The following is a 14,311-nucleotide window of genomic DNA, read 5'->3' as shown; positions in this document are numbered from 1 at the left end:
TCTTTCTTCCATTAAATGAAAGACTTTGCTGACTTTTCTTAAAACAACAAGGCTGTCACCGTTGTGTTTAACTATTTGTCCAACCAATCACCAAAAAAAAAAAAAAAAAAAAAAATTCATCACCATTTTTTATGCAGTAAAAAATGGTATAACAAAGGGTATCTTTTCAATTCAAAGCTATGAGTTAATCAATCAATCTATTCAAGTAACAGATAAGTAAACCATGACATCATTCAACCATGTTCACAAATAAATTTTTCAACACACAAATTTCATTTAATTAATATAAAATGTTAACATTTAAAGAGTAAGAAAAGAAAATTCAAATATATTGAGTTATTTATAATAATTCATCACATACAAGACTTAATTTACTATTTAAAAATTCATTTAATTTTTTTCCCATTAAGCAACTATTTTTTCATGAGTGAAAATTAAGCTAATTACCGCTACAAACTTATCAATTATATAAGTTGCTAACTCTCAACTATGTATTATCTCAAAATCTTTTCTGGGGGTTTGATCACCTTTATAAAAATAATATATAATTTTTATTCTGTGTTTTGAGTGTCTGTCATCTTGGAATCTATTGGCCTCTTGAAAAAAAAAAAAAAAAAAAAAAAAACTTGGAATCTATTGGAGCCTACTGGAATAAGAGCTTACCACCTTGAAAAATTTTATGATGACTCCGTGATTTTATATAAGACAAACACATGGAGTGATAAGTCACTAAATTATTAATATATAGAGAAAAAAGTTTAATTAAAAATAAAACTAGTATTTATAGGATACATTATTATTCATATACAGGCTTCATTTCTTTAGAGGAAAATAATTTATAAATGAAAAATATTTTTTGTATAAAATATTTTTTTAAAATTATTTTTCATGAGAATATTTTTTATTTTTTAATTGTTATTAATATTAAATTAATGATATATATTTATATATATTTGCATGTATAAGTGTTTTGTATTTTAATAAGATTATTAATATTTAAAAAATAAAAAATAATTTTTTCTTTTAAAAAGCAGAAATTATTCTCCTTAAAAGATATTTAATTTTTTTTTAATTATGAAAATTTTTCCGTTAATATATATTTTTAAATGTTCAAAATGTTAAAATTTTTCATAAAATAAATATAACTTAATTTTAATTGGCATTCCATTCTATGAAGATGGATTACTGTAGCTCATACCATATTTATTTATATAAAGAAGAATTAAAGCATTGACATGGTGTGAAATAAGAGAATTCTTGGAGTCGTAGGGTTGGCAATTCCAAACAAATAGACATCCAAACACGCCTTGTGGTTGGAAAGTTTCAATCTGAAAGCACCAATCGAATTACACAAATTGACTAATTGAAAAAAAATAATAAAAAAGATTGGAAAATGGGGGCTTAAATGGGCTGCATCAAGAAGACCTGCCTAATAAACGCGTAGCCAAATATAGATCGATCTACGCGTTAATTTTCATTTACAAGCAAATATGACCTTAAAGCCATAGTTCTCATTCTATAAATAGAGGCCTTCCACACAGTTTCTCTTATATAAACAAACCACCCTCTATTCACTCTCTCTCACAAAACCCTTTTGGCTGTTTTGTCAGTTCTCAGCAAATCACTCTCAAGAAACCAACACAACTTTCCAATCCATGGCTCTTTTCAAATTTCCTTTGCTTCTCTTTCTCTCCTCTTTCTTTCTCCACGCAGCACTAGGTAATAATCATCAGCATGAACATAGCTCTTTCTTTTCTTTTTTTTTTTTCTGGTTTTTTCTTTGAATAATCTAGGTTAAAAAATGATGAAGCGGGTTGGTTGTGTTTTGATGTATAGGTGAGATTGTTTGCGAGAAATTGCCGAAGGATGTATGCGCATTTTCTATAGCATCATCTGGGAAGAGGTGCTTGCTGGAGACTTATGCGAGGAGAGATGGGAAGGTGGAGTACCAGTGCAGGACATCAGAGGTTATTGTTGAGCGAATGGCAGATTATATAGAGACAGATGAGTGTGTAAGAGATTGTGGGGTAGACAGAAACTCTGTTGGTATTTCTTCTGATGCACTTCTTGAGCCTCATTTTACTGCCAAGCTTTGCTCTCCTTCTTGTTACCAGAAATGCCCCAACATCGTCGACCTTTACTTCAATTTGGCTGCTGGCGAAGGTAATTTACATCCATCTCACCACTTGTTCTTGTCTTTCATTTTAAATTATTTTTACTAATAATAATATTAATATTAATAGAAATAATGAAGTAGTCCAACAATATCTTTCTTTTCTTTTTTCCCTATTATTTTAATGGCAAAAATCTGTCCAACAATAATAATATAGAATTTTTCTTCTCACAATTTGTCTATTATAGTTTAAAATATAAGGTATCTCATGAAATTTATTTATTAAATAAATAAATTTTATATATTTATATTTTAAATTTAAAATAAATTGAGTCAAGTCTATAAAGTATTTTTATCATCATAATTACTTTCAAACTAGTTGTTTTATCCATGAATTACGCAGACTATTTATTGTTTTATTTTAATAATATAAAATAATATATTTTTTATTTTATATTTTCATAATTATATTATAAAATTACGTTAATAATAAAATTTTTAATTAGTTTTAATTTTATTTCAGGAAATGATAAATTTTTTAATACTTAAAATTATAAATTTAAGAATTTCAAAATTTTTAAATGTTATAAAAAAGAAATTTAGATTTTTTTATGAGATAAAATTGTAATAGTTGAAATTTGAAAAATTTTAAAAAATTGGTATTTAACATAATAAGTTAATTTTTTATATAAAAAATACAAAAATAAAAATAACAAAGAGGTTGTGTTGCACAGCAATTTTTAAGTAGTTTTAGTAATTCAGGTGACACACTCTTTTAAATCAATTTTGAAGTTTTAGCTTTAATATTGATATATTAATTATAAAATTATGTTAATGATAGAATTTTAAATTAATTATAATTTTATTTAAGTGATAATAAATTTTTAATACTTGAAATTATAAACTTAAAAATTTTAAAATTTTTTTAAAACGTTAATAAAAAATTGATATTTAATATGATAAATTAATTATTTATATAAAAATATAAAAATAAAAATAATAAGAGATTGTGCCATATGACACTTTTTTTATGCATTTTTAGTGGCTTAATTGACACATTATTATAAATCAATTTTGAAATTTTAACTTTAATATATATATATATATATATACATTATTATAAATCAATTTTGAAATTTTAACTTTAATATATATATATATATATATATATATATATGCTTTTGCCATGTGGACCTTGTTTGTCTCATTTTAATAATTTTTTAATTGAGCTTTAACTTTCTCCTAATCACATCATGGTGCCTTGCTTGAACCGCTTTTACTTCACCACCAATCAAAGAATTTAGAATTGTCCTTTCTAGAAATGTTTGTTGAAGAATTAATTAATTAATTAATTAATATTCTAAGTCATGGAATTTGGGTATAAAGTTTGGGCACATTCTGCATGCAGGTGCATTTTTGCCAGACCTGTGTGATGCTGCAAGGACCAATCCCCGCCGTTCGATGATTCAGCTGATGAGCTCAGGTGCAACTCCTAGTCCTACTGCCAGCGACTCATCAACTTCTTTCATTGGCGCTCCTGCTTCTGCTCCTATGTAATTTCATCATAATATCATATAATTTTTTATTCCAAATTTATTAGTGTAAAGCCAATCAGTAATAAATTTGAGTTGAGAATTGGGATTGAGAGGCAATTTTGGATTTTCCATTTGCTGCTGTTGGGTTTGTTGAGGACTATATCATTCTTATTTTATATTAATATTAATACCAATATATTAATTTAAACTCTAATTTAGCACGACTCGATAAAATGACCATAATTTTATATGGTAATAAGATATAAAATCAGATATAAGATATATATTGAGATTTATTTATTAAATACATGAGTTTCATACGTTTGTGTCTTAAATCAATGATGAATCGAGTTTAGACAATAATTTTCCCTCTCGATCTTTATATATTAGGATGAGAATTTCGCAGATACATGGAGTTGTAATTGTTGGTCCTAAGTTATATAGAGGTTGCACATCAAACAATAATCCATTTCCATCTCTCAAAATTTTCAATGTTTGAACGAATTCCTTAATGGCAATAGTGTTACGTTAGGGGTGAGCACAGCCAATTTGGTTTCATTCAATTTTGAAAAACTGAAAAATTGAATAATTTGAAATTTTTAATAAATTGAATTGAATTAAACTAAATGAGAGAGCAAATCAAATCAAATCAAACAAAATAAATTAAAAATTTTATTTTATCAAATCAAAATAAATTAAAAAGAAAATTAAATTAAGTTGAACCAAATTAAATTACTTCAATTTGATTTGGTTTGACTTATTGATTTGGGCTCCATATTAAGTTTTTTCTTTTTAACTTTTTTTTGGACTCATTGTAAACTCAATTTCAGTTATATTTTTTGTTTTTAACTTTGGTACGAGAGCTAATAATAATTAATTAAAAAATAAATTATTTTATTTAGTTCGATTCTATTTTTGTTTTTAAGGAAACCAAATTGAATCTAATAGACTGAATTTCTGAATTTTTTAAATTTAAAACCAAATTCAATTAAATTATAAAAAAAAAGAAATTGAATTTTTAAATTAAACCAATTTAATAATATTTTTCTTTTGAGGAGCTTTTCCTGTCATGCATTTGCTTCGCATTAATTAGAGAATGTCCCAATGCGGAAGACATATCCAATCTCTTGCCCTCTACGACAACACTCGGAGATTCCAGACAGGGAAAGAAAAATATTTGATTGGTATATGGATAAATGACACGTGGACATAGTATAATTTATGGGAATAAGAAAATATGGGTGCATAGAGGTACAAGTATAAGTAAATTTGGGTATTTTGGTGAGGTATATAATTGAATACAACGTTTTCGGTTGCTAAAGGGTCAAGGGGATGCTTCAACTTGGCACTCTAATACTTAAGTTAGCTTTGGTTAAAATGGCAAAAGACAAAAGAATAAAGAGCGTACAAAAGGTTGGAGATGGATGTTTTAACTGAGCTAATAAATGCTTATATATACAATAAGAAATTAAATAGCAAGATAACATGTGAAGGTCTATGTCAAGTGAAATAGTCTCACTCAATTTTATTTCTGCTTGAGGTATGGACATGTCATACTAGGGACGTACCTGAAATGACAATGATGGTAGTCTAAATGTATAGGCATTTGAGGATAGGTGAAAGATGAAATCGACTTGTAAATAAAGGATAGCTAATTCAATTAGCGAGTAAGACAAGTGCTTGAATTGACAAGTGCTTGAGTTGTCTTAGGCAACATATGCTCTTGGCTTAGGCACTATTTTATTATATAGTGGCACTAGAGCATTTTATTGAGACTATAAATCCCGAGGTATTAAATATTTAAATAAATATAAATAGCTCATATTATATTTAAGGCATTACACTTCTATAGGATATTCAAGTGGTGAAGTATAATATGATTTGTAACACTTCTAATTTTTTAAAATTTATTATTTTTGGGTAATTATTGATATTTTACTCTCTGAGTCGAACGTTCACTCATGTTCAATATTTTTCCAGGATACAGAAGGATATTTTTGAGGTTAACCTGCTTTTCTCCCTCGTAGGTCGTTTATTAATGTTTGTATAAATCTGTTAACTCTTAGAATTTCCCCATGTGTTAGAAGTATTTATTTGATTTTGGTCTGCAATATAAATTGTCAGTTTAGACCTGTAAACTTATTATTTTATGCATGTGTGTTGGGCTGGATGAGGGAGCTGAGCTCCCATTTATTTTATGTTGTTATGAGTATGTGGAGGGTGAGCTGAGCTCACCAATTGATATATATTGTGTTTACAGGTTGGGTGAGTCAAAAATTCCCCGTTGAAAGGTTCATTTTATGGCCGGACTTTATTCGGTTGAATTCTTGAAATTGGGCCCAAATGGGCCTTAGAGTTGGGTTAAGGAATAGTTAGGCTTACTACGGGTCTCGAGGGCTTTAGGCTGGTCCAGATCCTAGTGCTGGTCCGGCCCATAGGTTGGGTCATGACAAATGTTGTATCAAAGCTTAGGCTCCAGATTCATAGGGAATAATTGTCCAAAGTGTTGGGAAGAGTCTACTAGGAGTCACATGTGGAAAATAGGGTCCACATTCGTCTTGCATTGTCATCTTTGCTTATAGTTTCTGCTTCATATAATTGTGTATAATATGAGTCTATAGAGCTGTGTAACATGCTGTTTTGAATGTTGTGGGCTAATGCTGTTGAATTTCAGGAAAATGCGTAGAAGCAGGAGAGCTGCCACTGCACCAGAACCAGATGTGCCTGACGAGGTGTCAGCACATGATGAGGCGTCTCCCCCGAGGAGGCGGGGTAGGAGGCCCAGAGCTGCTCAAGTAGAAGAGCAGCTGCCACCAGTTCAGGATCAGTCTTTTATGGCACAGGGTCCCATGGACCCAATGGCACCTACTCTAGCTGGGTTGCAGAGAACCATCGACATGATGGCACAGTATATGGCCCACCCTCTACAGCAGCAGCAGTCTACCCCACCAAGAGAGGAGCCTTACAAACAGATAATCAATTTCAAGAAGTTGGTGCCTGGTACTTATGATATGTCAGACGATGCATATCGGTTTTTGGATTCCTACAGACAGGCAGGAACAGAATTGCAGTTGACTGATAGAAGACTTATAGAGTGTATGCAGCATGTCATGGGACCTATGCCTAGATAATGGATGAATGACTACATATTACCTCAGATGGAGGGTTTTTCATGGACTCAGTCTGTGGAACTGTTTATCAACCGATTTGTACTAGAAAGTTTCAGAGATCAAAAGCAGTGGGCCTTTGAGGCCTTAAGATAGAATGGCAGGTCTGTAGATGAATATGGTTACAGAATTTCTGGAGTTGAGCAGGTATGCCCCTACAGCAGTAGCTACAGAAACTATGAAGGTGAAGAGGTTCCTAAAGGGGCTTGACAGGAGGTATGCAAACCTGGCCATGATGTCTGATCAGTCTTTTGATGTGGTGGTTGATCAAGCTAGACAGATTGAGATTAGCTATGCTGTGGATGACAGCGGAAGAGCAAAGAAAAATAGAGCGGAGGGTTCTTCAGGTGATCCCCACATGGGTGCTCCGGATAGTGGTGGCCAGAGTAATTACAGAGGAAGAAGTAGGAACAAGAAGAGTGGTTTTAGACACAAACCTCGAGGGTTTAGACCAGGGTATGGATCCAGCAGTGGTCACAGTTCGGGGTACAACAGCTCTGGGTCTGGTTCAGGATCCTCCTTGGCACCTTGCGCATAGTGTGGGAGAGGACATTCAGGACCTTGTATGATGGGTTCAGGAGTATGCTTCAGATGTGGCCAACAAGGTCACTTTGCTAGGGAATGCCTTGTGTTCAGTGAGCCACAGATGGGATCACAGGGTTCTATTGCAAATATTCCTCGTCAGTTGTACCCTAGTGTTCCAGCATGGCAGGCAGTCAGTTCAGTGGCCAACAGGGCCGAGGACAAGGGGGACGTGGATTTGGAGGCAGATCAGGAGGTAGAAGTCAGTATCAGGGTTCTGCCACCCAGGGTAGGGGTCAAGCTCGAGTTTTCACCCTGACCCACCAGGATGCTCAGGCTTTCAATGCAGTTGTGGCAGGTATTCTTCTAGTCTGTTCCTATGAGGCTCGTGTTTTGATAGATCCGGGTGCTATGCACTCATTTGTCTCCCCTGTGTTTGCCATGAGATTGGGTAGAAACCCTACAACTTTAGAATGTCCTTTGTTTGTAGCTACCCCGCTTAGTGACAACATAGATGTAGATATGGTTTTTCTGGGTAGCCTAGTAGTAGTAGATGGAAAGATCCTCCCAGCAGACTTGGTTCCTCTACCAGTACTGGATTTTGATGTAATTCTAGGAATGGATTGGTTGGCAACTCATTATGCCACTTTAGACTGCAGGAACAAAAAGGTGTATTTCCACATACCTGGTGTGGAAGAGTTTAGCTTTGATGGTGACTGGAGCGTGGCTCCATATAATTTGATGTCAGCAATTAGTGCTAGAAAAATATTGAGGCGTGGATGTCAAGGGTATTTGGCATTGGTGAGAAATACATCTGTAGAAGATGTCAACATGGAAAATGTTCTTGTTGTCAGAGAATTCATGGATGTCTTTCCTGAGGAGCTTCCAGGGTTGCCACCAGGAAGGAAAATAGAGTTCTACATTGATGTTGTTCCGGGTACAAAACCCATATCAATGCCGCCTTACAGGATGGCACCAGCAGAATTGAAAGAGCTAAAGGAGCAACTACAGGAGCTTTTGGACAAGGTTTTTATACGTCCGAGCACTTCACCCTGGGGCACTTCTGTTCTATTTGTGAGAAAGAAAGATGGGTCCTTGAGGTTGTGTATTGACTATAGACAGCTAAACAAGGTGACTGTGAAGAACAAGTATCCACTTCCTCGGATCGATGATCTGTTTGATCAGCTCCAAGGGTCTAGATTCTTTTCCAAGATAGACCTGCGATCAGGCTACCATCAGTTGAGAATCAGGAATGAGGATGTGTCCAAAACAGCATTCAGGATAAGATATGGTCATTATGAGTTCTTAGTGATGTCTTTTGGACTCACTAATGCACCAGTAGCCTTCATGGACTTGATGAACAGGGTGTTCAGGCCATTCTTGGACCGTTTTGTCATCGTATTCATAGATGACATTTTGGTATACTCTCGAATCGAGGAAGAACACGTGTGGCACTTGAGGATGGTATTGCAGACTTTGAGGGAGCACCAGCTGTATGCCAAGTTTTCAAAATGTGAATTTTGGCTAGAAAGCATCTCATTCTTGGGACACGTGGTTTCTAATGAAGGAATTCAAGTAGATCCCAAGAAAATTGAAGCTGTAACTGATTGGCTTAGGCCTACAATAGTCACTGAGGTGCAAAGTTTTCTGGGTCTAGCTGGTTACTATAGGCATTTTGTGCAGAATTTTTCCAGGATAGTGGCTCCCCTAACTAAGTTAACTCGGAAGAATGTTCCATTCATTTGGACAGATGACTGTGAGGAGAGTTTCCAGAAGCTTAAGGAGTGTCTAACCACTGCCTCGGTGTTGACACTACCGATGAGTGGTGAAGGATATACCGTGTATTATGACGCCTCCAGAGTTGGCTTAGAGTGTGTTTTGATGCAGAATGGAAAAGTAGTGGCTTATGCTTCAAGGCAGCTGAAGAGGCATGAGCAGAACTACCCCACCCATGATTTGGAAATGGCGGCTGTAGTCTTTGCACTAAAAATCTGGAGACACTACCTGTATGGTGAAGTGTGCGAGATATACATCGACCATAAGAGTTTGAAGTACATCTTCCAACAGAGGGATTTAAACTTGAGACAGAGGAGATGGATGGAGTTTCTGAAGGACTATGATTGCACCATCCAGTACCACCCTGGGAAGGCCAATGTAGTAGCAAATGCTTTGAGCAGAAAATCTTACGCGCTTTGGCACATTTCAGTAGAGAAGAGACCGTTGATTCAGGAAGTACATGAGTTGATGGATCAAGGTTTAATCCTAGATCTTTCAGATGAGGCGGTATTGTTGGCTCATTTTTCAGTGAGGCCAGACTTGTGATACAGTGTTAGAGTTTCCCAGCACAGAGACCAACAATTGATGAAGATCATAGAAAGAGTACAGCAGGGTGAGGGTGGTGAGTTTGGATTTGCCAATGACGGCACCCTTATGCAAGGTTCTAGGATATGTGTGCTCGATGTGGACAATCTCAGAAATGAAATCATGTGAGAGGCACACTATACACTGTACAGTGTCCACCCAGGTTCCACCAAGATGTACCATGATGTAAAAGATAGCTATTAGTGGAATGGCATGAAGAGAGACATAGCAGATTTTGTGTCCAAGTGCTTGACTTGTCAGAAGGTGAAGTTTGAACACCAGAGACCGTCAGGGAAGCTGCAAGAGCTCCCTATCCCAGAATGGAAGTGGGAAATGATTACTATGGATTTCGTGACTGGGTTGCCTTGTACCACGCGAGGATCTGATTCGACATGGGTAATTGTAGACCGCTTAACTAAATCAGCTCATTTCTTGCCTGTAAAGACTACATATTCTGTGGCATAGTATGCCCGACTCTACATTCGAGAAATAGTCAGATTGCATGGAGTTCCTGTTTCCATAATATCTGACAGAGGGCCTCAGTTCACTTCTCGATTTTGGAGGAAGTTGTAGGAGGCACTTGGCACACAGTTGAACTTTAGTATTGCTTTCCACCATTAGACAGACGGACAATCTGAAAGGACAATCCAAACACTGGAAGACATGCTTCGCATGAGTGTTTTGGATTTTGGAGGTCAATGGGATGATCAGCTAGCTTTGGTGGAGTTTGCCTACAACAACAGTTACCATTCCAACATAGGGATGGCACCCTATGAGGCACTATATGGAAAAAAGTGTAGGTCTCCTCTATGTTGGAACGAAATGGGAGAAGCGAAGGTGCATGATGTAGGCCTAGTGTAGTACACTTCAGAGATAGTTCCTTTAATCAGGGAACGATTGAAAACAGCTTTTAGTAGGCAGAAGAGTTATGCAGACCCTAGACGGAGGGATGTGGAGTTTGCAGTAGGCGACTATGTATTCCTGAAGGTTTCTCCAATGAAGGGAGTTATGAGATTTGGAAAGAAGGGCAAGTTGGCACCTCGGTATATTGGACCTTTTGAGGTTACTGATAGGGTTGGAGCAGTTGCCTATTGGTTGGAGCTACCACCCAATCTTTCTCATGTTAATCCTGTGTTTCACATCTCCATGCTCAGGAAATACATTCCTGATCCTTCTCATGTGCTACAGCCGGATGTAATAGAGCTAAAAGAAAACTTGACATTTGAGGAGCAACCTGTAGCTATAATGGACTGTCAAGTGAGGCAGCTAAGATCAAAACAAATCCTCATGGTTAAGGTTTTGTAGAGGAGCCAGTCAGTGGAAGAGTGCACTTGGGAGTCAGAACGGGACATGCGTAGCAAGTACCCTTATCTATTCAATATGTAATCCTGTACTTTATTCTGCCTTGTGTAAAAAATTCGAGGACGAATTTTCTGTAAGGGAGGAAGAATGTAACACCCCTAATTTTTTTAAATTTATTATTTTTGGGTGATTATTGATATTTTACTCTCTGAGTCGAACGCTCACTCCTGTTCAATATTTTTCTAGGCCACAGGAGGATATTTTTGAGGTTAACCTGCTTTTCTCCCTCGCAAGTTGTTTATTAATATTTATATAAACCTGTTAACTCTTAGAATTTCCATATGTGTTAGAAGTATTTATTTGATTTGGGTCTGTAATATAAATTATCAATTTGAACCTGTAAACTTATTATTTTATATATGTGTGTTGGGCTGGATGAAGGAGCTTATTTTATGTTGTTATGAGTATGTGGAGGGTGAGCTAAGCTCTCCAATTGATAGATATTGTGTTTACAGGTTGGGTGAGTCAAAAACTCCCCGTTGAAAGGTCCATTTTATAGCCGGACTCTGTCCGGTTGAATTCTTGAAATTGGGCCCAAATGGACTTTAGAGTTGGGTTAAGGAATAGTTAGGCTTACTACGGGCCTTGGGGGCTTTAGGCTGGCCTATGTCCTAGTGCCGGTTCGGCCCATAGGTTGGGTCATGACATGATTCCTTATAGGATATGTGACATCAATCTAAGTAGTTAGATAATTTATATTGTATCAATTGGTACTTGTATGCATAGAATTAGCCTTTGTATATGATGTATTCATCATCAATAGTCTAGCAGAGTTTTCACACTAATTATGGATTTAGGGATGGACTAAAAGCTAAAAAACTTAACCATAAAGAGGGTTTGCTCATTTTCACTGTAGTTTCTCTGATTTTGCTTTTCTTGAAACAAGAAACTGATTTTATTTTTTATTTTTTATTTTCTAAAAACAGTTTTCTATACGCAGAAGTTTTTAATTTTTAGTAAAATTCATTGCTTTTGCTTCATCTGCTATTTATAATAAAATATCGCAAAATATTTCAATTTTATTTTTCTTTCAATAATTTTTATCAAAAAATTAAAAAAAAAAAATCTCAAACACAACAAGAATCATTAACGTTGAATAAAGCGACTACATATTTATAATTCTCTATGTCAACGTTTGTATTCAATTGTTTAAAAAAAATTTAAAAAAAATCACAAAAAATAAAGAAAAAAATTAAAAATTTTCAGAAAATAAAGAATTTTTTTATACAAAATGAAAAGGGAAAACCATATGAGTAATGAATTTCAATTTAATGAGTAATGGGTGTAATTTTTTTTTTTTGCGAGAATTTTGATAGGACAAACACAGAAATCAAGTTGAATAAAAAGCCATCGACATGCAGATGGGTTTGTTGTATCTCGAGGAAGAGTTTTTAGTAAGCGAAGGAAGAAGAAAAATCGTGAACAAGAAGAAAGGAAGAAGAGAAATTCGTGACTAAATTTAGTTGATCGTAAATTTAAAAAATAAATATATAAAATTTATATATTTAATAAATATATTTTATTATATATTTTATATTTTAAGTATAATGAATCAAATTTAAATAAGAAAAATTCGTATTAAAATATAAAAATATAAATAAAAGACCCACTCCACAAAACTTTTTGCCAAAAGTCGAAAATCAGAAAACGTAAACGTAATGAACTTTTATTCGTCAAAAATTCGTTGTTGAAGCCTCAGTAATGCAAAAAAGATCACCCGCAATCATTTTTTTTTTATCATTGATTTTTTTTACGGTGGAATAATAAAAAAGTACTTTTTAAATATAATTTAAAGAATACTTTAAAAAATTATTTAATTATTTTAAATTTTTATAATTAAAATATATTGAAATTAAATTAATATCTAATAAATTTTATATATGAATGCTGATTACAACATAAAGATTTTAAAGCTTATTTATAAGCAAAAGTTTATAAGTACTAATTTAGGATCCTAATACAACAAGAGTTATTTATATTAGGAATAATATTGAGTGTAAACCCAGTATAGGGCTTGGCCCAACATCATAATTATATGGGTGGGATGCGAAGAGTAGAGTGCGTTAATAAATTAAATACAATTATTATAAATTATTTCTCAGCATTAAAAGAATAATTCTAAACTTTTATCATAAAAGTGTTTAAATAAATTCAAGTTGCAATATATTTGATAAAAATGGAGAATTAAAATAACAGTAAACAGTAATTCAAGTTGAAATTTTAAAATATAAGATTTATAAATTATAATAGTAATTTAACATTACTTTAATATTATTTTAATTAATTTACAAGTTCATAATAATATATCATTATTATTTTTATTAAGGTTTTAGTTAAGTTTAATTTTTAAATGTGATAAATTAGATTTAGACTTAGTTAAAGAGAATTTTAGACTTAGTTTGAAAATTTTGAAATTTGAAGGATCTAAATGTAATTTTCAAAAAAAAAAGTTGCTGCAGAATGCAGCACCTGGTGCTGCACCCCCCTCTTCCCAATCCCCCCCCCCCCCAACAAATCTCTATTTTTCTTTTCCTTTATTTTTCTTTTTTGTTCTTTTTCTTTTCTCTTCTCTTTCTTTTTCTCTTCTCCAATGAAGACCAGTGCCGGCCAAGGACTCCAGCTGAGGGGCTGACCATCGGCGACCTCTAGCCGACATCCGGCGAGCTTCTAGCAGCGGCGGCAAGGTAGGAGAGAGAAAAAATGGGTCCATAAATTTGAATGCTCATATCTAGTGATCCTGAGGTACGATCGAAGTGATTCCAGCGGCTATGGACTCCTGGTAGAGAGCTCTTTCAGATGAGACTAATCTCGTCGGATTTGGTGGCCGTTTTTGATGCCCGCGAGAAGAGAGAAAATCAGTGTTTGTAACTTTCCGGTGAGATTCCCGATGATCAGACCGTCGGATCGGCAATTCGAGATCACTGTTGAACTCAGCGTGTCGAAACTTTTGAGATGAGACTGGCCCTGCTTCGATTGGACAACGTTTGAAAAAGGCGATTATCGGACGGTCTAGATCGCTTAGTGAGATTTTTGGACTTTTTTAATTCTCAAAAATAAAAAATAATTTATGATAATTATTTTTAATTTTTGGGTTTCATTTAGGTGTAATTAGATCAATGATAGCTTATCGGTGCCCGATCGAGTTTTCGGTTAGATTTGGCTACCCGACGACCCTTCTCAGAACATAGTCAATATTATGGTCAATCCTAGTATTTTCAGACATTTCGGACGCATTCCAGGTGTCAGATTTG

At 34.2% G+C, this 14,311-nt stretch overlaps 1 protein-coding gene across 1 annotated transcript; it reads left to right on the top strand.

Moving 5' to 3' along the window:
- Positions 1–1,544: 1,544 nt before the first annotated feature.
- On the top strand, positions 1,545–3,765 carry LOC110672613 (uncharacterized). Its single transcript, XM_021835428.2, has 3 exons — positions 1,545–1,719; positions 1,837–2,163; positions 3,522–3,765. The coding sequence occupies exons 1-3, from the start codon at positions 1,656–1,658 to the stop codon at positions 3,668–3,670; spliced, it is 540 nt and encodes a 179-aa protein (XP_021691120.2). The 5' UTR covers positions 1,545–1,655; the 3' UTR covers positions 3,671–3,765.
- Positions 3,766–14,311: the final 10,546 nt, after the last annotated feature.

This window comes from Hevea brasiliensis, chromosome 3 (assembly GCF_030052815.1).
Source record: "Hevea brasiliensis isolate MT/VB/25A 57/8 chromosome 3, ASM3005281v1, whole genome shotgun sequence".
Lineage (NCBI taxonomy): Eukaryota > Viridiplantae > Streptophyta > Magnoliopsida > Malpighiales > Euphorbiaceae > Hevea > Hevea brasiliensis.
This window is presented reverse-complemented; position numbering and strand designations above follow the sequence as displayed.